At 36.4% G+C, this 25,687-nt stretch overlaps 2 protein-coding genes across 2 annotated transcripts in view; both read right to left on the reverse strand.

The window, feature by feature from the left end:
* Positions 1–25,687, reverse strand: part of LOC134819948 (short transient receptor potential channel 4-like) — a 219,816-nt gene that overhangs the window by 185,579 nt on the left and 8,550 nt on the right. The gene's annotated exons all lie outside the window — the stretch shown is intronic.
* Positions 87–24,714, reverse strand: LOC134820019 (IQ calmodulin-binding motif-containing protein 1-like). Its single transcript, XM_063830196.1, has 14 exons — positions 24,555–24,714; positions 24,282–24,352; positions 23,915–24,096; positions 23,276–23,407; positions 22,783–22,880; positions 21,401–21,511; positions 20,933–21,027; positions 19,638–19,866; positions 19,198–19,287; positions 14,380–14,516; positions 14,116–14,245; positions 13,217–13,321; positions 3,283–3,435; positions 87–1,181 (listed from the first exon to the last, which is right to left on the reverse strand). Exons 1-14 carry the CDS (start codon positions 24,636–24,638, stop codon positions 1,068–1,070), a joined length of 1,731 nt encoding a protein of 576 aa, XP_063686266.1. The 5' UTR covers positions 24,639–24,714; the 3' UTR covers positions 87–1,067.

A 25,687-nucleotide genomic window follows, 5' to 3' on the forward strand; every position in this document is an offset into this window, starting at 1 on the left:
TTCTGTCTAGCAGCAGTCAATTTCAATGAACGCCCATCATATTGGGTTTGACGGAGCTTAAGATTGCTTAATAACATGACTAGGTCAGACTTTTCCGACTTTATCAGAAACTAAAATACAAAACTTGATCAGACGAGATCTTATAAATTGCTCAACAATGTTAAGTTCCACACGCACGGCCACTAACAGCAGATATTTTATACCTTGATGGCTATAATTAGAATAATTCCACGCACCTCCTATACTCACATATTTTCATATACTCACATATTTTGGACATTCCGCCGCTTTTTTAAGCTCAAACTGACCACTTCACTGTTCACACGTTTTTTATCACACCTCCACACACTATTTTGAACTGTAAAAATGTCATGCTCTTAATATTCAAATAAAGCAGACTTTGAATTCTGTGAAAGTCTTATAAATTTATACAATACATGATGTGTTAAATTTTATAATGCAATATTATGCAATAAAATGAATAAATACAATTCGTAATACTTTATGACTTTATTAGGTACATAATTGTGACATCTGTTAATGCCCGAATTACCGCCCCAACTACGATACATTTTTCTGCACTGCAAACCCTACAGCTATATAAAATGTATAAAACTGACGTGTCAAGACATACCAACTGTGAAAACACCAATAATTGGCATATTAATTAGTAACTCAGAAGTGGTAATCCACAACTAATTCAATAATTGAAATAATGGAATAACGTTAAGTCAGTCAATTTATAAACTCATCAAATCATTCAAATTACCACCCCATATAATAATAGCATAATTTTTACAATTGTGCATCGAAACTGTGCCAATATAAAAATAGAAATGAGCGATAAATATCGATACTGAAAGCCAGAAAAATGCTCAAAAATGCTGTCATATAATAATTCTTTGATAAACCAATAAATATCTTAGATAAAAACGTATGATTATGTACAATAAAAATACCTTTACAAGAGCTGAAAATCTGAAACAAAGGTGACAAAGTGGCTAGCGACAAAGCGGCTAGTGACAAAGCGGCTAGTGACAAAGCGGCTAGTGACAAAGCGGCTAGTTTCAAGAGTCCAGCTGTCTTATCTTGTAAGTTAGAGGAGAGAACTTCAGATCGAGATCCAGAGCTGATGAGATTAGATCGTACTTGAACCTGTCGTCTCTTTTGTACCCAACACTCTGAAAAACGATGAAAATGATCCCATTAAAGCTTCTTGATTACCAAAATATATTTCTAAATAAATGTGGATTAATTCATTAAGTTCTTATTCACCAGTTTTCATGTATAATCATATAATGTACAATATACATTATACTTTATTAATGTATTATGTATAATGTGGTTATCTGGCCAAGATCAAATAGAAGAATTCTCCATGGCTTTTGTATCTGTTAAATACAATAATGACTTCTAATTTGATGTTTTCCAGAAACTAAAAATGTCCTCAACTAAATAAGTCTCTACAGAAGAACAGTGGTAACCTGGTGTTGAAAACCGGTGATTAAATGACAAATGCTTAGCTAGGATCTTAACGCATGTACCAATCGAAATCGTTGCACAAGAAATATAAATAGGTGCTTCGTTAATCCGTATAATATACTGTTATCCTTCGTGGGTATACCTCTAGAATTGGCTTTGGTGCAAAAATCTCATACAGTACGAGATACGCTCAGAATTAAGATCAAATTTAATCTCACTGTCTCACTGTCTGTGAAGATAGTTAGATATTGTGAAATTGTAAACAAATTCCCCACTTACCCGCACTCCGCAGCTGGTACAACACCTTGTCAAAGACATATATTCCTTATTTTAATTATTTTAACCGTCCTCTAACTTCACCCTTAAATTAAACAACCACCTGTCAATTACACTGTCTACTTGACACTGTCTAGGATTCATTACCCCATTATTTAAAACTCCTTGCACAGATAAAATAAACATTTCTTTGTGAGTTTATGAAGCAGTCTGCTATATATAGTACCATTGCTAACTCTTACTAAAATGAGGCTCCTCAGCTGCCTGTTTTCACTGATGCTGACTACACCAACTCTGCCACTAGAAGTAAAGATCCTGAATACTCCCGACGGTAAACCCCACCCACCACCCTGCGCTTTAACATGCTCCGGAATCTCCAAATACAGCGATACTGGAGACTACGAATGGAGGGGCTACCATGGTCAGGCTTACAAAAGAAACAACATTACTGGCTGTGGGTTTGTTTCAGCTCCAGTGGTTACTGCTGTACTGAAGGGGTACTACACGAGGGGTTGTCCGTCTGTGTTTATAGAGCTGAGTAAAGAGACTAGGTTTGTTGTTCAGACTGTTGAAGGGGCGACAGCAGGGCAGATGACTAAAGATAGGTGTGATGTTTATTGGACTGCTAACGGTTTCAACTGCTGAGCCACCGACGAAGAAGATTTATATTACTCGTGGTTCTTTTCCAAATTTTTGTTGTATGTAACTCTATATTGTAAACTATGCAAAATTGTTTCGTTTCCCTCGTTTATTTTCTCGATTTGTCGCTATTAAGCTATGATATTATGGATTGTTTTGCAGGACTGATTTTATTCCATGACCCAATTTAAGAGTAAAAAGTAATTTTTTACTCGTGCAAAAGATGATAGGAGTCATGATAATAAGATTATCACACCTATAGAGTATAGACTATAATAGACTATAGGCTGTAGACACCAACCAAATGATGATATAAGGGCTACCCCAGCCAATAACGCATAGTAACGATGACATAATGCAGCTCCCTATTGAATATTCGATCCAATAACCCACAATAATGGGAGCAACTAGCTACCTTTATTGTAGATATTCTGTTATAATATATCCGTACAACTTATACTCTGCTGTTTTAGAAGACGTTTAGTTCCTTACACCTCTTTCAAAAGGTGTAGTTCCTTACAAAAGGTGTAGTTCCTTACAAAAGGTGTAGTTCCTTACAAAAGGTGTAGTTCCTTACAAAAGGTGTAGTTCCTTACACCTCTTTCACCCTCAAACTAAATCAACAGTACGCTCTGATTTATTGACAAGAACCAATTTCAATGATGTGAACAACCCCAACAACAAATCCAACACTGAACAGGTCGAGCATGCAATGCTAAACAGTTACCTGGTAAGGTGCTACACAGTTAGGGTAAGGTGCACACTACACACTAGGAGGGGGTTTGTTTAGCAGAAGCATTCAAAATACAGCTTCAGCAGCTTGAGCTGCACAGTGCACACTAGTCACCCCCCCTCCCCTCCAACCCCTGCAGTCACCTAACTAACCGTGTTATCGGAGAGGGAGGTAACCGCATTCCTGTGGTTCTTTCGAGCCTGTTCCAGTACCACAGGGTCACAACAAGACATGAGCTTTGCTTCCTCTGGTGTGCAGTCTTCTAGGGTGGGGGCGTTCTTTAGCTGCGTCAATCTGTCTGATATCTGAGTGGGAGGGGGTACTGTTAGAGTGGGAGAGGGGGGGTTAGAGTGGGAGGGGTTCTGTTAGAGTGGGAGGGGGTTAGAGTGGGAGGGGTTCTGTTAGATCGCTTGAGTAATTATGAGTAAGCTATTATTGCAAGAGTTAGATATTATGTCAAGTTTATGATTGCATCTTGTGTAGATATTATCTTCATTATATAATTATGATACCATACTAAAGTACTAAGATACTGTAAGAATACATCTTTAAACGTCAAATTTCATGCTAGAATGTATGATTGAGTCTGAAGATGTCAGTCTTTAAAAGCTTAATAACTGCCAACGACTAGCTAATCGCACCATGTCGTAAAGGCCACGAAATCATGCTTGAAAGATCATGATTATGAGACGTCAATCTCACCATGTTCATTTAATGTTCTAATGCATCTAACTACTTATCATTTTCCTACTGGTCATGCTCCTGGTATCATGGTCGTGACATTTCCTGAGAACATCTTCTTGAAAGGCTGTCAAATCATTGCACATATTATTCCATATTATTACATAATATAATAATACTCTGCAATCTTAAATAAAATGATGACTTTAAGAATATCCACCAGAAGTTAAATGGTTGCGACTGTTAAATACTGTTTAGTGAGAGCCGTAAAATATAATGTCTCGAATGTTAAATTTCACAATTCTCGGATCATACGTAACGTGGAGAAAGTTGTGTACATATTATAACAATGTTAAACGTTAATCTTAATCAATAATAACGATAACATCATGCACATGTAAGTAATAAAACGAAGACCTTGCAGAGCACATTATTACTTTACTTGTCACTGTAATGTACTAGCTGTCTCTAATACGCTATTACACTGCTTGTCACACTAATGTACCGAGTGTGCAGGAGTACAGCTTGACAATGTACACTGTACACACGGCCACGTGACATACACACGTGGTATACATTGTACACTATTAGCAAATTAATAAGACCAGGTTATGGAATGTACAGAATGTACAAACACCCGAGTTTGTATCCTGTAATATAGCTACTATCCGCTCCAGCGAGCTTGTATATTTCTATTTTACTTTTTAATTTTCCCCTGAGTTCGGAAAAAGTGTTATTACTTTATTAGAGCCTTGTGCAGGCTTCAACTTAAGTTGGAGATAGTTAAGTAGAGGTGCCATCGCCGATAAAATAAACAGGTTTGAAATTGAAACCTCTGATATTATAGAAATTAAACGCAGGTAATTATAATCATGCGATGCTTGTGACTACAATACTCGGTCACACATGCGAAACAATTTTACCTAATAAAGAACATAAATTAGAACTCCGTTTAGTTCAAGTAAAAGCAGGTAGAGGTAGAGCTGTATATTTATTTATTGGCCGTCATTTTTACTGCTTTTCGAAGAGATATTGCAGAATAACAGGTAATAATAATAGAAATAATAATTAGAGATGTAACAATATCTTGCACATGATAACAGGCGGGGCCAGCGTGTTGATTAGATTATTGGAGTGCTACAGTTCAACATAAAACATCCCGGCATTAAACTAGAATAAAATATAGAAATAATAATTATGAGTGGAGTTAAAATTAACTGAACTGTTCACCTGAAACTCGTATTATATAATAATGTCTTGTCCATTTTTGGATGTCTTAATTTCTCAAAAAGAGACCGACTTTTGCAAGTTCATTTGTAGAATCCTTAAACATGCATAATTAAACGGTGTTAATATTCTGCTGTTTTCACCCTAACAAGCCTTACCAATGTATCACACGAAAGTCAACAAGTTCTTTTCTTTCATTCTAATTTTACAAGAACGAACTCAATCAAAGCCAAATAAACCTGATTTGAGTGCTGAATCCTGTTCACTGTATTTTGTCACAGTATTTGAATTTGTCCTAGCGTAAGAATAAGATTTTTGAAGGTGGTAAAATTCGTTGTGACAGCGTTTAACTGATCAGCTTACAGCAACGATCAATCAAACGCTAACTTTAAAATTTCAATAAGCTTGGGAAAAAAAGTCTCAACATTTTTATTCTCTTTAAAAAAATATCAATTTACAAAGTAACATCACAGATAAGTAGTTTTTCATATTATGATTTATGAGTCTGTAAAACTAACTGTAGGACTAACTCTACTCTTAAAAGCTTATTTACTTGCCATGATCTGCAAGCAATCACAATCCACCTATCCTTGTGGTGGTCCTGTGTAAATTTCATGAGTATTGGATCCTTCACAATTCACCTATCCTTGTGGTGGTCCTGTGTAAATTTCATGAGTATTGGAGCCTTCACATGGATATTTGAATTTATATTATTAAAAGTTCGCTGAGTCAAAACATCAAGTAACAATCTAGCACATTGAACGTTCAAGCCTAAAGAAATTCAATAAACCAACATACCTATAACAGAATGAAAGGTTTTTCTCTTATTTCAGTAGTTTACTTTGAAAAGTACATACGTAAGTACATTCTATATCCCAGAATGGAAGTGTACACATACTCCCAATATGCCAGCTGAATATGACCAATGGTTCAGATACCCCCATACTAATCAACATGATTGCCATCAGCTTCTCTAGTATAATATAGAGCCTGCAGTATTATTAAAGTTTACACGTCTTACAGTCAGAGTACATCCAATATACCCTCGCACTGAGCAGCATGTTCCATATTAGATGTTAGCACTGGTATTCTATACTGATAACATGTTTTTTGTTATTTTACTGATAACAACTTAGGGACATCAACACTCATATCAGTAAATACTGAATATTATCAGTATAATTGTACCACCCATGTCCCATGTGTCTTTATTTCTAATATAAAATACTGGAGAATTTAACAGAGAGGTGTCATCGTTATTTCCACAATCGACCTTTGAGAACTCCTAAATAATAAATGGCGAAGAAATTGTCTCCATTTTAGCAGTTTAATTTTGCAGCTAAAATTGAGTATTAATTTCTGTCAGACAATATTCATTTTATCAGGCTATGAGGCCGCAATTTGAATCTTATTAAAACTTTAAAAGCACTGCAATTTGATAGCATTTTTCCGTGAATATTAAATTCCTCTGAAAGAGAAACCAGTTTTACTGGAAGGAATTTAGAATTTACAGGAATATTGAGACTTGGCAAATGGCAGACTTTATATTGTCCTGTATTGACAATACTTGTGGTGATACTGCACTTACTGGATAATGGAACTATTATATTTTGGTGAATGTTGGCTACGGTTAATAAACATTTACTACGCGTACGTAAATAGTCGGTAAACAGTAGCCAGTCAATACTTTAAAACATATTTTACAGACGTTACCAATACCATTGTTAGGGAAAGGGTATTGTGTCCGGAGAACACAGATGATCGCAAGTTTTAACAGGTGTTATGGTAAAGTGGTGATAGATGACGATAAAGCCCGCCCAATCCGGGGATACCATGTCTTTGAGAGTCCTTTAGACAATGGAATATGATGGGGGGGGTACCAATGGCATAGAATGGAGACAAATGGCATAAAATTCATCAAATGGCATAGAAATTTCATGGCATAAATGGAAATTTTGTTTGGCCAATTCTCCATTTATGCCAATTTATGCCATGAATTTAGGTCTTCATATTTGACCTTTAGGATGACTTTAAATTCGCAAATATTATTAGTACTTGAATAAGAGACATGTTTCATGCTTTATAACGCTTGGAATGATCTTTAAAGATTCATATGACAAATAAAGAAAATAGAAATGTATTATATCAAACATATACCAAACATTTGACTATTCAAGAAAAACAAATTCGAAAGTAGGACCCTAGAGCGGAGTCAAATCGCCAGGGTAGGACTCTAGAGCGGAACCCCCTTACCCGTACCGGACCCATACTATGAGGACCCTAGAGCGGAGTCAAATCGCCAAGGTAGGATTCTAGAGCGGAACTCCCTTACCGGACCCATACTATGAAGACTCTAGAGCGGTACCCACATGCAAATTTTAGAGCGGTTAGAAATTTGAGAGTAAAGTTAGTTTTGAAGATTGAGCTATGTTTTTTAATCAATGATTAATAATAGTCGTCACATAATGATGATAGAATTGATACAACTTATTATACATTAATACTGCGAATCAAATATCTTAAAATAGTTCACTCAGTTCCAGGTTCCTCGACCATCACGTTCCTCAACATGTCAAGGTGGGAGAGTGAGACAATGTCATGATCGTCGTAGACTTTTACTAAATGTGCCAGTCGGCTATCCTTGGTACGCTGACGGGCTCGTTTTGCAGGAGGAGCATCCCCGTAACCCTCCTTGAGCATCATCTCATCTGTAGTGGACTGTTCTATGTAGACGGCTTAAAGAAAGGTCCAGATAGTTGGGTAAGAGTGTCCCAACATTGCTGCAAACTTTCTGTTAAAGGCCTCTGCGTAGTTGAAGTTGCAGGTAGTCCGGTCGACGAGGTTCCAGGATTGCGGAGGAAAGCGGGCAGGTTTGGTGCTACGAGCGGTGGAAACTCCCTGTACCCAATTCGTCATGAAGTAGTTAAGGAAGTCGTCGAGGCCAAGGTGGGAGGGCATAAGATCTAGGAGCTCCATGAAAGAAGGGAGAACATCGTCCACTGAGAGAAAGGCAAGATGCATAGTGCATAAGTCTACGTATCCACACTCGAACAGGACCTGAAGTCCAGGAATTGGTAAGGGGGTCGTTAATTCCTTCGTCGTAGTCCTTCTTCAGTCCGTTCTCCCGTACCCATCTCAGCTGTTCGTCCCCGGATGAAGACGGCCTTCTCAGGAAGAGTTAAGTAATAACTGTTACTCAGCATATTGTAGATAGTTGTGAAGAGGAGTAGGAATCGAATGTGATATACTAAACTAAATTCTCTGTGACATTTATACTGCACTATCGAAATCACTAACAAGAACCGCTATGCGATGGGATCTGATCTGGAACATACCCTGTCACTAGACTGAACATGAGATACCCTTAGTAGGTGCTAAAGTGTCACACGATGAGATCCTCATTCCTAAATGATCTGCTTGAGTGCACGTACTTGGTCGGTATTTCGCTTAGCGAAATCACATCGACCAGTTCATAATTATACCTCTTTATCAAAGAATCTTTTTGCATTTTAGAGTAGCATCAGGATATTTCAGTCAAATGGAAGAAGTTTATACCGAACAATTGTCTAACGTATCTAAAAATTACAATATGATATGATGTATAATATAAATAATCTAGGACAATTTTCTGCTTCAACAACTCCATGAATTATTCTAATCTCACTATTATAATAATCAATCACGAGTTGTATCTAATCTGATTTCAATCTTCCGACCAAGTCCACTCTACAGTCCGATCTCGAATTTCTAACCGCTCCAAAATTTACATGTGGGTACCGCTCTAGAGTCCTCATAGTATGGTTTCGGTAAGGGAGTTCCGCTCTAGAGTCCTATCCTGGCGATTTGACTCCACTCTAGGGTCCTTATAAGCTTATAGTATGGTTCCGGTAAGGGGGTTCCGCTCTAGATTCCTACCCTGGCGATTTGACTCCGCTCTAGGGTCCTACTTTTGACCAAGTACGCCATACAGTCCCCCGCTCTACAGTCCTACAGCCCAAATTGTGAGATGTTCAAAATCCTACAATGATTATACTAGATTAACGTTATTATAGAAAAATAATTAAGGAGTGCTATGTCGCCATGCAGCAGTGAATATGAAGATATTTAAGCAATATATTATGTAATCATAATTTTGTATAATAGGAAGCAAGTATTTCAGGTTATTTGGTGAACTGTTATGTAATACTAATATACAGGTTCATCGAGATATCAATGAATATTACTTTTAAGAGGCTACCCATTCGAAACACAGATCATTATCAATCTTATGAAAATGTTTAAATTTCAAAACCTTCAACATGAACACGGCCCCGACACGATACATCTGTACACATCATTATTATTAACAAATAATATTTTAATCGAGTTGGTAATGTTACAGTTTTCCACTGTTAATTTGGATATCCGATTGACTGGGAGCATTCAGTCGACTGTCCTCTCTGTTATACGGTGTGTAGCATGAACTATGCCATACTGCCCGGTCACTTGTCCACAATCAACCAAATCATCATAGGGGGGGGGGGGGGGGGCCAAGTGGATATTTGTAGATATTTGTAGATTAATGTAGAGTGGATAATCCACGAAAAAAGTGGATGACATTCTACAAATTTATACATTTATCTCCAAAAATTCAGTCGAATTTCTGGGCACATATTTGAGATTACATTTTTTGTAGATAAATGTAGATATTTGTAGATTATTGTCAATGGATAATTCACGAAAATTCTACAAATTCTACAAATTTATACATGTATCTCCAAAAATTCAGTAGAATTTCTGGGCACATATTTGAGACATACATTTTTTGTAGATAAATGTAGATATTTGTAGATTATTGTAATGGATAATTCACGAAAAAAGTGGATGACATTATCCAAATATCTACAAATATCCACTTGGCCCACCCCCCCCCCCCCCCCCATCATATCATATTGATATACATTGAACGTAATTATAATCAATAATGCCCATTGCTAGGGATATTTTGAGGAATTTAATGGGTGAAAATAGATGTTGTAGTACAATAAATAGAGATAAAGGTGGACAGTACTAGTGGGGTGCAGACAATTCGTTAAATTAAATTCTCAGTTCAAAGTTTTAAAATTTCATATTTCGAATGGCATAGAATGGAGACAAATGGCATAAAATTCATCAAATGGCATAGAAATTTCATGGCATAAATGGAAATTTTGTTTGGCCAATTCTCCATTATGCCATTTATGCCATTGGTACCCCCCCAATATGATCAATTGTATCGGATTATAACCGTGTTGTTATCCAGGACACATTTAGAGAGGCCAGATAATGAACTTATATTAAATAAATGTAGTACCGATCCCAAAGGGAGTGTGTTTTAGGGTGTTGTGTCTGGTGAGAGGTGCGTTTTAGGGTGTTGTGTCTGGTGAGAGGTGTGATTTAGGGTGTTGTGTCTGGTGAGAGGTGTGTTTTAGGGTGTTGTGTCTGGTGAGAGGTATGTTTTAGGGTGTTGTGTCTGGTGAGAGGTGCGTTTTAGGGTGTTGTGTCTGGTGAGAGGTGTGTTTTAGGGTGTTGTGTCTGGTGAGAGGTGTGTTTTAGGGTGTTGTGTCTGGTGAGAGGTTAAAATCTTATGTTGAGACGGTACTAACAGGATACAGATTACAGTTGTAGTAGGGTGGAGACTGTATATAGTATGGCGTGAGACTGAAACATTATTCAAAAACTAAATTATATTTGATAAAGTGATATTAAGATGCCAACACATTGTGACTAACCATGACATGGCCTCTGGTAGCCACTTCAACCCCTCACAACCTTTAGTAGAGCTGGTACCCCTCACTGCAACACTCGCAAACAAGGTGTAGAGCTGGTATCGTATGTCACTTCTCCAAGGACCATGTTATTATAACACCAGAAAAAACATAGTTATTTTTGGCAAGCCACCCCGTTTCAGTGGCACCTGGCACCACATGCTCCCGCTAGAAATAGCCACCCATCGTAAATAGTACATACCAATATGTTATGTAGCACTGTATTACTCTACTCTAGAAGAGAGTTATCAAACCTGACTTATAAATAATAAAAACTTATGTATCTCTTGTTAAAACTATTCTAATCCTAGGTATAGGTTTGCCGTATAGTAAAATGAAACGATGGTACTTACAGTTCTGCAAAAAAATTGTTTCGTTGTTTAAGAGTTGATATAAATATAAAATAATATTATGACACGGATAACAATATGAAAGTTGGCACCCCGGCCCTGGTTAATAATAGTACCCAGTCAGGAGATCTGGCGGGAATATTACTCGTATTATCGAAAAGATGAATTCTGAGGAATCAAAAAGCTTCTCAACATTTAAAAACCGCTTTTGAACAGCCAAGAATTTGTCCGGATAACAAGCTCTCCGTTGTTTCACGTGTTATTTGGGCCAAAATCTGAAAATAATCTTTTGACGAACGTACAAAAGAATGTGACATGATAATAATATATAATAATGTCTAATAATATCCCGTGAATACATTAGTACTGTGTCTCTACTGTACTCTACAAATGTCGTCGTAATAACCAGCTGAGTGTTATTAGTGAGTACAACACGTTGGGAGCTCTGTTTAAACTTTAAACTTTAAAATGTAATTTGGAGTGGAGCCAAATTTAATTGCAGAGGCCAGGCACAACTCACCAGTTGTAATGTACGGACACCTTTAGTTGTTCAACCAAGGCAATGCTGGCTTCTTATTGGCTGGCTCCTCGTTCAGAATTACCTGCTCGGCATTTTATATCTAACTGCTTTGCAGTTTAAAGTAGTATGGCATTTATAACATAGATGAACTGAGTAAAAATTTAACATCTTAGCTTAATTTTGTAGAACTTGCAAATAATATATGGGGTATGCGATGAAACTGCAGAAAGTGGATTTTTTGTTATAATATTTTCCGGGAATTATTTTCCCGAAAAGTCGTGGACACTGGTAACCGATAATTTCACGCAAGGGTTGCCAGAGTATTATGAGGACAGACTGCGAGTCACCTCAGGGAAGTTTCAAAACAAATAACAGCTAATTTAAAAGCAGACCAAAATTTTAGTAGGGCATAGTATATGACATAAATATTGAATATTATTGAGCTTACGTTGTTTATAATCAATATAATGGCATCACCGTTCCTACTGCTGAACTACTTTGACTATTACACGTGTAATCCACTGCTTTTATGCTTTCACATTCTCCTCCTTCCTTTTCCCATCAGGCAGTGTCTGCATCTAGTTTAACTCTAGAATTGAACTTTTAAAACTGCTGCTATCACTATATGTTATCATAAACCATTAAACATCGCTAACTGTACACAGCCCAAAGGATCCTACTGCATGAACTAAGAAATTTGATGTTATGTTATGTAATGTAACTGATGGATGTAATGTTGGCTCGTCGTTAGAATTCAAACAGGGAGACATTGAATGTAAATCATTTAATCGACATGCCTGACTTTAAAGTATGACTTCATGTGCGAAATCGGGGAAAAACAGCTAAATAATGGAAAAATCAAATAAATGGAATTTTAAATGGTCTCGGAAATTCGGAAAAAAAGTGACTAAAATTGTTGTAGACTAAAAATTTGCGAAATTTTTGACTAAAATTATGGTAACCAAAATTTGTGTAGCCCTAATTATTGTGCCCTAAATTTATTGGCCTTAAGGTATTATATTGTTACATCATGAAGTCAGTTTAGATAATTTTATCTGAATTTATTGTCTTATTTCGCTTTCTGTTAACGTGAACGGCCTGTTACGGTTAAATGTTACGGATAAATGACCATTGTGTTACGGTGAAATGACCATTGTGACGTCATGACCATTGTGTTACGGTTAAATGACCATTGTGACGTCATAACTTTTAGATAATTGTAATCTGAAGGACTGGCTTATCGCAGAAATAATCAGTTTAGTTCATACCCAAATTATAAGATAATTTTTCCTAAGAATAATTTTCAGCTGTAAAATCACATTTTTTGAAGAGTTACAATATATCAGTGCGAAGTAATTAGAAATATTTGGGAGCGCAAGTCAGTATTCAAGTCTGAGATCAAGTCACACAAGCATACAGCGATGCAGTCATGTCAAGTCACATTATATAATATGTAAGCATACAGCAGTCATGTCAGTACAGTTTAGGAAAAAATAAAGCAGTGAAAATATTCAGTACACACCTGACGGCAGAGATTTTCCCTTCTCGTTTGAACCTTCCGAATATTAGCCTGATTCTTCCTGTACTTTAAATACATATCTTGTGACTTCAAAACCAGCTTTTCCAGCTGAAACATTGTTGTGTCAAATGTGTTTAAAAACACACGTAATAAAGCACAGTGCCATAATACACGATAAATTACGAACAGTGCTGTAACTTATCTGGTTTACTGGGTCAAGTTACTGAAGGATAATCTATGTAATTCACTGTGTAATTCACTGTGTTTAACAAGAAGCCTGTGTATTATGTTATATTGTAATATTATTATGTTAAAGGCCTTTCTTTTCGATGATTTACTGGTCTTACTGTGAGAAGAATTTTCTCATCAGAGGTATTGAAAGTTAGGTATTAGCATTTTAGCACTGTAGAATAACATTTACAATGTTATATAATATGGGTGGAGCACAGTTTATAATTTCATTAACAATGATAATTTATCATCTTATCACTTCATCATGCAGCCATTCTCTTATTCCATCCTTTAAATGGCGTGACAACAAATTACAAAGTGAGGAAATTCATGATATGATATGAGCTTAAAATATTGATTACTTAGTCCGGTGTTGTAATAAGATGTGGCAAATCTAAAAAAGGGATAAACTGAGGTAAAATCTAAAGTGGGGTTAACGGAGGTAAACGGTTCTCTATCCAACAATCTTGTAATTTATCTGGATACTCGCGACCAATCAATTTCCAGCATGTGAAGTATTGACCAATCAAATCCCAGGATAACTGTCACGTGTCAAACCTAACATGGTTCACCCTCTGTGTTCAGATATATATATATTATATATACACAGAACTAAACTCTAAAACTTTGGTAAACTGTGTAAGTTTAAAAGTTGATAAGTAGAAACTAACCTCTTCCTCGCCCTTCTGCTCCCCTTCCTCCAGCTGGTTAAGCTTTTGTACTTTACTGTTGAGCTCCCTGACCTTGTCTGCAGTTAAACCCGGGGGTAACAATCCTGTGCTACTGTAACTAGCTCCAGTCCTGAAGGTGTAACATATCGGTAATAGAGGGTAATTAGAGGGTAACATGAGTTCTGTACTACCGTAACAGGTAACTACGCGTGTCGTCACCATGGTGATAGCCGATAGGTGTTTATAACATGCCCCTCACTTTACCTGTAAAGACGATACTGTCTCTGGATTGAGACAGCAGCTCTGGTCTGTTCTCTGTGTTTCCTCATCTTCTCTACCTCCCTCTTCGCACTGTAACCTCTCCAGCTGGCCTGTATTTTACTAGCAGCTGCACTTGCCACCTGAGATTAATTAATTAATTATTCTCTCCATAAATATTATTTGCAGAAACTCTTGGGATAACTCATGCCAAATTTCCATGATCCACTTCTCTGTTCACTTCATGTTCGATAAAGTTTTAGGAACTACGGATTCTTAATACTCTACCCTCAGGCTTCATTGCAGATATGCAGGTTATAAAGTATTTTATAAGGTATTTCAACACTTCAACAGTATACCTGGGCCTAGAAATGCAAATATTTGAACCCAGCCCCAAGGTGCAATTAATCAAAACATTCCCAGAGCTCTTTTCATTTTACTGTAACACCTCCACAAATATAATGATAGTAATATAAATCACCCCGAGTGTTGTATAGACTAGTATGTGTTAAACACAGCTGAAATTGGCTGGTAAATATGCCACCACGCAAAACAGCATTACGCCTATAGTTTCGCAACATGGTTACCATGGCAACATGCACGTTTTCACACAGTATAGGTTAAAAGTTGTCTCACTTTCGGGCGTGCTTAATTGGGGTTAATAATGCAAATGGTTATTGTTTCCAGACATGGGTTGATCGCTTTTGATGACGTCACTTTCAACTTTGACTGTGAGTAGTTGATGTTTATTAAACAAAACAAAGGTCACGTCATGTATGACGAATCATCCAGATCATCCAGATCGCAGACAAAAACCTTTTGAACTGCTAACCTACTGCCCTGGTTGATCAGTGACGTAAGACGTTTAGATTTCTTTAAAATTCGAAGAGAAAGTTACCAACGTAAATTTCAAAGCACTTAATGAGTTAATGCCTCTACGAAAGAACAGCCCTCTTGTTCTTTCATTCGAGGACGAATAATCACAAAATTACACATAACTGACATCGCGTGTCAAATCATACTCAACAGCTAGCTGATATTATGATCATAATATAATGCTCAATAGCTAGCTGATATATTATGATCATAATATCATGTTCAACAGCTAGTTGATATTATGATCATAATATCATGCTCAACAGCTAGCTGATATGATCACTACCAAAAACTCTGTTACAAAGTGTTAACTCTTTAATAATCTAAAGTGCTGATCTCAGTGCTAAAATACACGTATAGTATATTAGTAATGACGTATAGTACTACATAATGATTGTCGCTGTATATTGCGTATACAGTGTGTCCACATGTCTGGATTCAGTCTAAATCACTTGTCATGACAAAAATTAACACTTTGTACACTACTATTATAACTACGCTAAAACATGTCATTCGGCCACGTTTTGTAACACCAAACTTCATTGTTTAACATTACATTTGAAGGGATCGTGCGTGTAACCACGTGTCAAAAACCACATCCTTACTGTTTAAACACTGCTAGACCACGACAAAATACCAGACTGTAAATAAAACAGTCATACTGCAGAAAACCTTCGTTATTTTGCACTCCCGTGGTGTTTAGCTTTCACAAATCACTGGTTACAATAATACACAGTACAGGAAAACCCCGATTTACCGCGGAGTTAGGGGGAAAAGGAAACATCCGCGGTAAATCGGGGTTCGCGGTAAATCGGGGTTTTGTTTGTTTACACTATGCATGTTAAGCCCTATTTGGGGGAAGGATATGTCCACGGTAAATCGGGGTTTGCGGTAAATAGGGGCGCGGTAAATCGGGGTTTTAACTTTTACTGAACTAGTACCCATCTTGATAAAATACACACTTTTATTGACCATAGTCTCAAATGAAAGCTCTACCTTACCACATACACTGTAAAAAGTAACAAAAAACTTCACATTGTGCAGCTGTTATAATGTTAATAAGGAGTTAAAGTTTCTCAAATCACAAGTGTAATAATATAATGCAGCTCAGTACACGTCTTGATAAAATACACACCCTCACGACTCACATAGAACTGACTGGAATGTCTCGAATGTATGTCACAGAGGCACGTGAAGCATGTAACTATTGTAACTATTTGGCTCACTGTAATCTAGCGTGGTAGAGTGAAGACATACTAGAGCTGTGGTAAACCGTTAACCGACACAATAATCACTGACATTGGTAGACAATAATCACTGACATGAGTAAAAGATAAAACAATAGTAATTGTCTTCCTCGTGAGGCAGAGCAATTGTTAAGATAATAGCTACAATAATAATATAAACAAGACGTGGTCCGATATTTGGAGGTATTTGAGGCTGGTTATAATAACATAGCAGGAGGGGAAATGATTTTCTGATTTAACTGTTCATTAATTAGCTAATTAGTGAACATTTAATTAGCTCATCAGCCAATTAGAAGCTCTAATACATACCGCCCACAATTAACATTATCATAAGCAAAAGATAATTAAATAATAATAATTAAAAACGAGAAGCCAGACTCAGCTCCGTAGAATTCCACCGAATTAATATTACAGTGGAATTAGGATTGGGATCAGGGTTAGACTTATATTATATGGGCGATTTCACGTAAAGTAAATTACACTTTGCACAAAAATTTGGCCTTATTCTGACTCTCAAGCATTACACAAACATAACAGAATCATGATAAATTGCATGAAACATCTCTTATGTACTCCACACACAGCTATATTAAGATTTTTACTCCAACTGCTATGGCTTTTGAGTGAGGCACGTTTGAAAATGTAAAGTAAATTACAGGGCACAAATTGACATTCCTGACCAACGTGTATTGAAATCTCATTTCGTGCCCAGGTGTGAGAGTAAACATTTAAATATTTTTCATGCACACTGGCAAATGTCTTGCCTGTACTGGAAAGGGTTTGTTTTGGTAAATAGTTAATAGCTGTGTTCTGTAGAAGCCTTTGTTCCTTGTAAAGTAAGTTACTCTTTTGTGTCAAGTAGTTTACACTGTTACACAATCCTTTGATTTTAACTGTTTAAAGCTGCCCCTTTGTCTTTAATTCGTTTGCTAAGTGTATGAACTATGTAATATATGATTAATAATGATATATCAGTTTATCATTAGCCAATTAAGGGGGCCGGGGGGGCCTTCATCAAAATTTTCTCGAAATTGACTTTATAGTTGTTTCTAATAGAGGGGAGTGATATCTATCAGATGCTTTTGGTCCCATGGAAAAATATTGTTCCTAGACGAAATTATTATCGGTCAAATGTCAGCGCTTATGTGTAATTGTATTGCGCGAGCGATTTTCAATTTTTGAAAATCTTGGACCTCAAAAAATCGTCAAAAAACGAGGTTCAAGATTTTCAAAATCGAATAAAATATGTTTAAAGGCCTATCTCAAAATTCTGTTTGGCTCATCTCTTTTAAATTATCTCTAGAACATATCCTGAAAGTTTCAGGGTGATTGCTCAAAACATGTAGGAGAAAATAGATTTTTAGACTCGATTTTCAGGACACGTGATTGAAATTCGCTCGCGCAATACAATTACACATAAGTGCTGATCTTTGACCGACAATAATTTCGGCTAGGAATAATATTTTTCCATGGGACTAAAAGCATCTGATAGATATCACTCCCTTCTATCAGAAACAACTAAAAAGTCAATTTCGAGGGAATTTTGATGAAGACCCCCCGGCCCCCTTAAGCCCTTAATTGGTTGATTGATCCACTGATTGGGTCCACAGTTAGCCCAGTTATACAGAGTAGGTAGATGGGCGTAAATGTACGAATGTTTCCCAGCTCAAAAATTTGTGTTCAAGCAGGCCACTGAATTTTCTGTAAAGTAAAGTATTATTTATATTATATTTTCGAAAAGTCAATTTTTAACCATTTTAAACCATTTTTATAGATTTCTTTAATGAAATTCTGACCAGAACCAATCTATTATCACTTTTAAATAACTTTTATTCTGTTTGACAATCGTTACTTGTTGTGTTTTACTACTATTACTGAATAAAAAGCATATGTGTAAATTACTTGACACGTAAATTACTTGACATGTAACTTACTTGACGCTGGTATTGACATGATCTGATATCTATGGATCTAAATAAACAAGTACATTATGTCTTGACATCAGAATTAGCTTGTTTTAGCAAGATTTCAGCAAGAAATAACATGAAATGTGGCCAGCAGAAAACTTTTTTGTTTTTTATGTATAGTAATTTACACTAAAAACAGGAGAAAGTAGAATAGCATTGCTCAGAATCTGCTTAAATTTTGAGTCCCAAATTTTGCATACAGCTTCAGTGAAGTGGTATGCACCTTTACAGATCAAGAATTAATGAATATTACAACAATCTCTTTTTAGTAAACAGCTTTTATTATAGAGTAGTTTTAGCCTGTAAAACATGACAATTTATGGGTATTTTGAAAACGCGATAACACAGAAACGAAGTGAGATATTTATAAGCGGTTTTTTGTGTCTAACAGTTTATAATCTTCTCTTTCAGACTCCAATCAAAGCTAGTGCCATAACTGAAATTAATTTTTTCCCTCCTTGTTCATGTTTCATGAAATTGCCCATATAGTGTTCGATTATAGGGTACTAGGCGTATGATATATTTCTGTAGAATTCTACAGAGCATAGAGCTGTGTTGGGCCTCTTGGATAATGGATAATTAAGTGCACATGAGCATAATATATAATATATAACATATAATAATACAATTGATCAACTACTAAACCAGACTCTAATTACTTCTAGGTAGGTACTATTTCTAAAATGAATATTGAGTACACTGACATGTTATATAATATAAATAATATCACTAACCTCATGTTGGTGCGATGGTATCTTGCTGGCTGGTATTGTACGGAGCTTGCTCGCCTCTTCTTGTAGCCTGGTTCTTCTCCTCTCACGTGCCTGAACACAAGGTAGTTACCATGGTAACCTGGTGTATACTGTATAATGGAACATGTTGAGATCCAGCAAGCTCTTATTGATATGGTGTCTCACAAAAACGAGCGAATATTTAAACTGAGTCAATTAATTTCCTGTCCAACTTAAAGTTGAGGCTCAACTGAACCACATTTAGTTACAGCAATGGGCTTACTTTGTCTGTAATTGCTCTTAATTTCATAATCTTTTAGTATTTCTGTGGCACTAAATATGAGATACATATTTAAAGCTCCAACTATCCAACAAGTCAACCAGTAAGAACAAATGTTCCTGAATTCAAATGTAAAATAAAGGGCAGCTATTTTCGTTCGCACCTTTCTCGATGACAGCTCTTTTTCTAACTCTGTATCCTTTTCCTCCTCCTCCCTCTCCTTCTTCTTCTTCAACCAGTCCCTGAACTTTAGCTGGAACTTGCTGATACGCTGGGAGTTGAGGCGCAGCTCCCTCCGTGTCACGTAACCTCTGTAAAACGCTTGTATTTTCGTGGCAGAGGAGTCTAGACGCGCCTTTTCTGCTTCATCTCTTCTCAGTTTGTCAATATACCTAAAGAATAATTGTTTGGTTAAAACGAATTATGGATATTGTAATTAAAACCGTTTCCTCATTTAGCTGATGATAACTACTAATGAGCACCTGGGCTTAAATAAATATTTAGTTCAAAACGAAATTATTTAAGTTTACGTTTAGTGTAAAGTAGACAATAGTATTTGAGTAATTATTATCAAAGACGTTTCGAGTTATTTAATATGTAGGCAATACGGCAACTCTCTAGTTTCTACTGTCTGCTGCCTCCGATACCGGTAAACGGTTACCATGGTAACGTGGTGTAACCTGAAATGTAGTTACCATGGTAACAAGTTACACCACGTTACCACGGTAATTGGTAACGTGGTGCAACTTATAACACCGTTACCATGGTAACATGGTGTAACTTATAACGCCGTTACCATGGACACGCAGTATTTACAGGTAGGAACAGTGGTGACAGTAAACTAACCAAACTGTCAAGAACAATTGAATTGGACTGAACAGCTGCCCTGTACAAGTGTACACAAGCTCTTACAACAGTCTACAGTACGCGTAATTATTACTGGCACTTGTACAAGTTTACATCATAGCTCTATCAGGAATCTGTGTTGAAGTACTGTGTACCTCCTAAACTGGGATAATACCACACCAACCACTAGTTTTACACGTGGTGGAATATAGGGTTAAACTTTATCCGCCATTATATTACCCCATTATCCTTAACAGTATGGTTACCCGAGAAAATGGAGGACAATCAACGTTTTACACCTATTACTATCACGGTGCAGGACACTGTATCAGACATCCTGAGCTACTTGCCAGTGATTTAGTCTTATGGGAACCTATGCATGGTACAGCACAGCAAGGCCAACCAAAACAAAGCTACTTGTCTATAATACTGAAGGAAGTTGGGACAAACTCTAAAGAGGAACAGCAAACCCTGATGCGGGACAGGGATATATGGAGGGAATTATCTGGAGTAGATCGGACTTAGTTCCGACATAGTAGTAGTAGTACTATCACAGTGATATGATCGGTTCATTAAATAACTTTAGTAACTTTAGTAACTTTAGTAACTCACTTGAGTAGCATGTTAATGTTATCGTGGGCACCGGGAGCTGTGTTGATAACCTCCAACAAATCCACAACCTCTTCTCCGTTCTCCAGCAGTATACTCTGAACATTTATGAATTAGACTCATAATTATATTTAATTAGATAATAATGATAATTGGGATCATATTATGATAATCGATGAATTATGATAATAGTTAGCAATGCAAATGTATTATTGAGTGTGAGAATTAACCATGCGTATCTTAACACGTGTCTTAAGACTGAGAAAATACAAACAACTTGAGAGGGGATTCTTGAAACAGATAAATGATAGCATGGTAGCAGGAGCTTTCGAAATACAAATTTGGAAATATCGTCTTCAACTAACTCAGTAACTCTGAAAGGTTGGTGCCGTTTAGCAGCCTGATAGAAAATAAGAACTAACTCTGAAAGGTTGGTGCCGTTTGGCAGCCTGGTATAAAATAAGAACTAACTCTGAAAGGTTGATGTCGTTTGGCAGCCTGGTAGATGACATCAGCTCCAATCTGTTGTAGTGCCGGAATATCTTGTTCTGTCATCTTCAGCATTACTTCGTCAAATATCACCTGTAGTTAATGGAAACTTTTAATGAAGGTAATTATGATTTTAATCAAGGTTATTATACACTTGAGAGTTACAGCTCATGATGACTTCATGGCCAGTATGATTCGATTATCTGCAGCAAATTCTTGCAGACACAATCAGTAATGTGCAATAATTTCAACAGACTTCTATTCGTTAGTCGAATAGTCCTAGCAATAATATGAAAATTAAAAAACGCTGTTTCTCAAAATACCTTAAACTGAGTATATTAGCATAATAGATAATACCTTAGTTCCCAAAAAATTGTGTGCCATTATATTGAGCACAATTTATTTGAGCCCGAAAAATTTGGGCAGAAAATTTGAACTCATTTGGGCGACCGAAAATTTGGGCACAAATTCTTCGAAAAATGAACGATTTTCCACTAAAATTTCAGTTAGATATTTGCCTTAGTTCATTATTATTCCTTATTATTCCAGTCATTTTGCTTTCAATTTTAAGCATGTAGGTGATAGTCTGAGTTGTTTCACATTATGAAATTTACGATCTGCCCAGTAACTACTAAAAAATACAGTGATGATGGCACAGTACAAAATGATAGATATACAATAGTGATATTTAGTCTCTCTTTAGCCCCTGGACTGGCTAAGAAATTCATGCGCAATAAGTACGAAGATTGGTACCGAAAAACATAGTGTGTCAGCTCAATGGAGGAGTTTCATCAGACAATGTGAAAATTGATATCTGCTTGACAGTGATCCGTGAAGTACACGCTCGTTGGATCAACGAACTTTTTGTATATTTAAAAGGGAAGCCAGATGACATAAGGAAAGGCTTTGAGAAATCGCCAATCGGATATAACTGATGCTTGTAGATCAAACTTTACTGTGGATGATAATCCATTTGCAGATCTTGTTTAAATCTCTAGCTATCTGTACCTCTAGCCATTTGTTTTATAAGTAGCTGTTAGCTATTCCAGTTATTTCTATTCGCTTAAAATATAAGCCTTTTTACTTGGCCAAGCCATGAATGACAGATTAGAAAACTAAAATTTCAAATATTATTTCACTTGGATATGAAGAAAAAGCCATCTTTCTATAGATTTCAGGGCCACAGGCCAAATGCCAAAAGTTTGGTTAGCAAAAAATTTAGCAGACGGAAAAGATTTATGCAATAAATTTGGTCTGCAAAAAATTTGGGCGAGAGGCCCGCTCAAATTTTTGGTCGCCCAAATTTTTGGGAATTAAGGTAATATTATATATAATAGATAATATGAGATGTAATAGTAACTTACCAGAAGTTTATCACGTTCAATGTAGTACCGTGCAGCAGTAGATTGGGTCAGCACTACTCTCAGTAACTTCAATAAACACATGTCTATACCCACACTGCCTGTTAACATGGTTACTGTTAACATGGTTACTGTTAACATGGTTACTGTTAACATGGTTACTGTTAACATGGTTACTGTTAACATGGTTACTGTTAACATGGTTACTGTTAACATGGTTACCATTAACATGGTTACAGTTAATATGGTTACTGTTAACATGGCTACTGTTAACATGGTTACCGTTAACATGGTTACAGTTAATATGGTTACTGTTAACATGGTTACTGTTAACATGGTTACTGTTAACATGGTTACTGTTAACATGGTTACTGTTAACATGGTTACTGTTAACATGGTTACTGTTAACATGGTTACTGTTAACATGGTTACTGTTAACATGGTTACTGTTAACATGGTTACTGTTAACATGGTTACTATTAACATGGTAACTTACTCTCAGTCATGAGCATGGTAAGGAGTCTCGGGGACTCAATGATGGTCTGTCCGAAGGAGGGGGAGTAGTCCACCAACCAGAACACACATTCCAGACATTGTCTGAAGTCTTCCTCGTCTGGAGATACAAGTCCTGGGGGTGATAGTCAGATTTGGATGATAAAAACGGCTTTAAATGTGATAACCATAGTAACGAGGTGATTCACAGGGTAACAAGGGGAATTAACAGGGTAACAGTGGTGATGGAAGCTAATAGAAATATCTTTCCCTAGAGGCTAGAACTATGTACTTTATTAACGCATTACGTAATCTACCAGAGCTACAGTGTGAGACCAAGGTTAATGGTTATACTGTTATCCAATTATGATTTATTAAATTTAACGAGGTATGATCGTCATCTTCTTAGAGCGTTTGATGTCTGTGTGAAGGTAAAATGGTGACATCCCATAACTTTAGTATTGCTATACAACTACTACAGATTTATTAAATTGATTAAATGTAAACCATGCAGGCTCTCAACTAGGTGGTTGGTCAGGAAGTCAGGAATTTGATTTAAAATATTGATCAACCAAAACTAATATATAATATGGTCAGTGCACAGTTGGTGCATAATATCGAGCGAGTGTACTTAATGTTGAACCTTGAATGTTATTGGCTAGTTCCATGAAACTATCGACCACCAAAGGGAGGAAAACACCAGAAAACTCCTGTGACTGAGTGAAGCCCATGCAGCACTTAGCTAGGAGAGTGCAGAGTTTAGTAGCCGTGCTCCAGGGCACCCTCAACCCCTCAAAATCTTGTTTTATCACATCTGTCATGGTGCTGGGGTGATGGAGAGAGATGTAAGATTTATGTGCAATATCCTGCTTTTCATGGTATTGATAATATTGTTGAAACACTAATCACTATTTAATTACGGATATAAAACTTCTTGTCAGATTATGGTCTGACAAAACCACAATTATCAGTTACTTAATAACCCTGAAGGTATCATGTCTCAAACGTACCTCATGATCTCGTTCTCCCAGAGCAGTGATCTGATCTCCCTGTTATCATGCTGTTCCAGCAGCTGTTCTATCTGGTAGATTGGAACAGTAACAACTTCATTATCGATCATGATTTTAGGGGAGTTATTCACTTTACTTGTTAGTGATGTAGGATTCATCGCGGATATCATTGGATTTCAACAATATTCCCAGAACAAATAATAATTTATAACAAAATTGTAGATTTTAAGCTAATTGAAAATTATGTTAAAGCAAGCAATAAGTTAAACAAACCTGTAAAAGTAGAGTTGGTATGTTGCTATCTCCCGCTTTAGACAGCTTGTACAAGAGAACATCAACCTCTTGTTTCGCAGCCATTTTACAAACCGACTTCACAGGCTTTTTTTTCAGTTACAAACTTGCTTTGCTCTTGTCTTACACCTAAAGCTGTGCTTTTGTTAGTCAGTTGATTGTTTTTTTGATATTCACAAAATTTGAATGATGAAATTTTTCGAATAACTAGTGAACATATAATAATGCTTTTGGACAAGGCTTGAAAAAAAAAATCTTCGTAAAACTACATCATTAGAGCCTGGAAAAACATTTAACTTTAAGATTAAGCACTCTATCAAGTAAAATTCATATATAATCATCATAATTTATTAACTCAAACGTAAACTAGTGAACATAATTGGAAAAATCAAAACATACAATAAAACTTATAAAAAAATCACATAATCAAAACTTGCAATAAAATTTATATTATAAAAACTTGTATTATAAAAACTTACAATCAATAAGAATTTAATCATCGTTGAATTCTATACAATAGAAAATTAACAACTTAAAAAATGCAATCAAAAACATAAATACGTGATTTAAAAACCCAGAAGAATAATTTTGTTTGCATATGCATAGTTTACCCATAATTGGCATATTATTCATTTACTATTCATCTCCTCACAGTCTAGTTCCTCACACATTCTAACAAAATACATAGTATGACACAGCTCCTCCAGCGCCAGCAACTGCAAAAACCGGAGCTGCAGCAGTACCAAGAATTGAGGTGGCTCCCAGACTTTGTAAGAACGCGAAAGCAGAACCGGCAGCGACATTCCCAAAGTAAGCTTGTATTGCAGCAGCGATTGACCCACCGGCTATACCATTTGCAGTAAATCCTGCCATCCAGGGTATACTGAGGCTGGAGAAAAGGCCGGTAAGAGCGCCGACTCCTTCCGCCCCTATTTCACATAGATTGAAACTGAAAAGAAATGAAAAAGGTTACAGGATAGAACATATAATAATTATAATTAACCATATTCTATCTTTCTATCTAATCAATACTCAATAGTAAACATTTCTAGATCGTGATAGAGTTAGTTTTCAAAATAAAGGCATCCGGAAAAAGCAAAACGTTTTAATAATTA

The sequence above is a fragment of the Bolinopsis microptera genome, chromosome 8, assembly GCF_026151205.1.
Source record: "Bolinopsis microptera isolate Bmic1 chromosome 8, MBARI_Bmic_1.0, whole genome shotgun sequence".
Classification (NCBI taxonomy): Eukaryota; Metazoa; Ctenophora; class Tentaculata; order Lobata; family Bolinopsidae; genus Bolinopsis; species Bolinopsis microptera.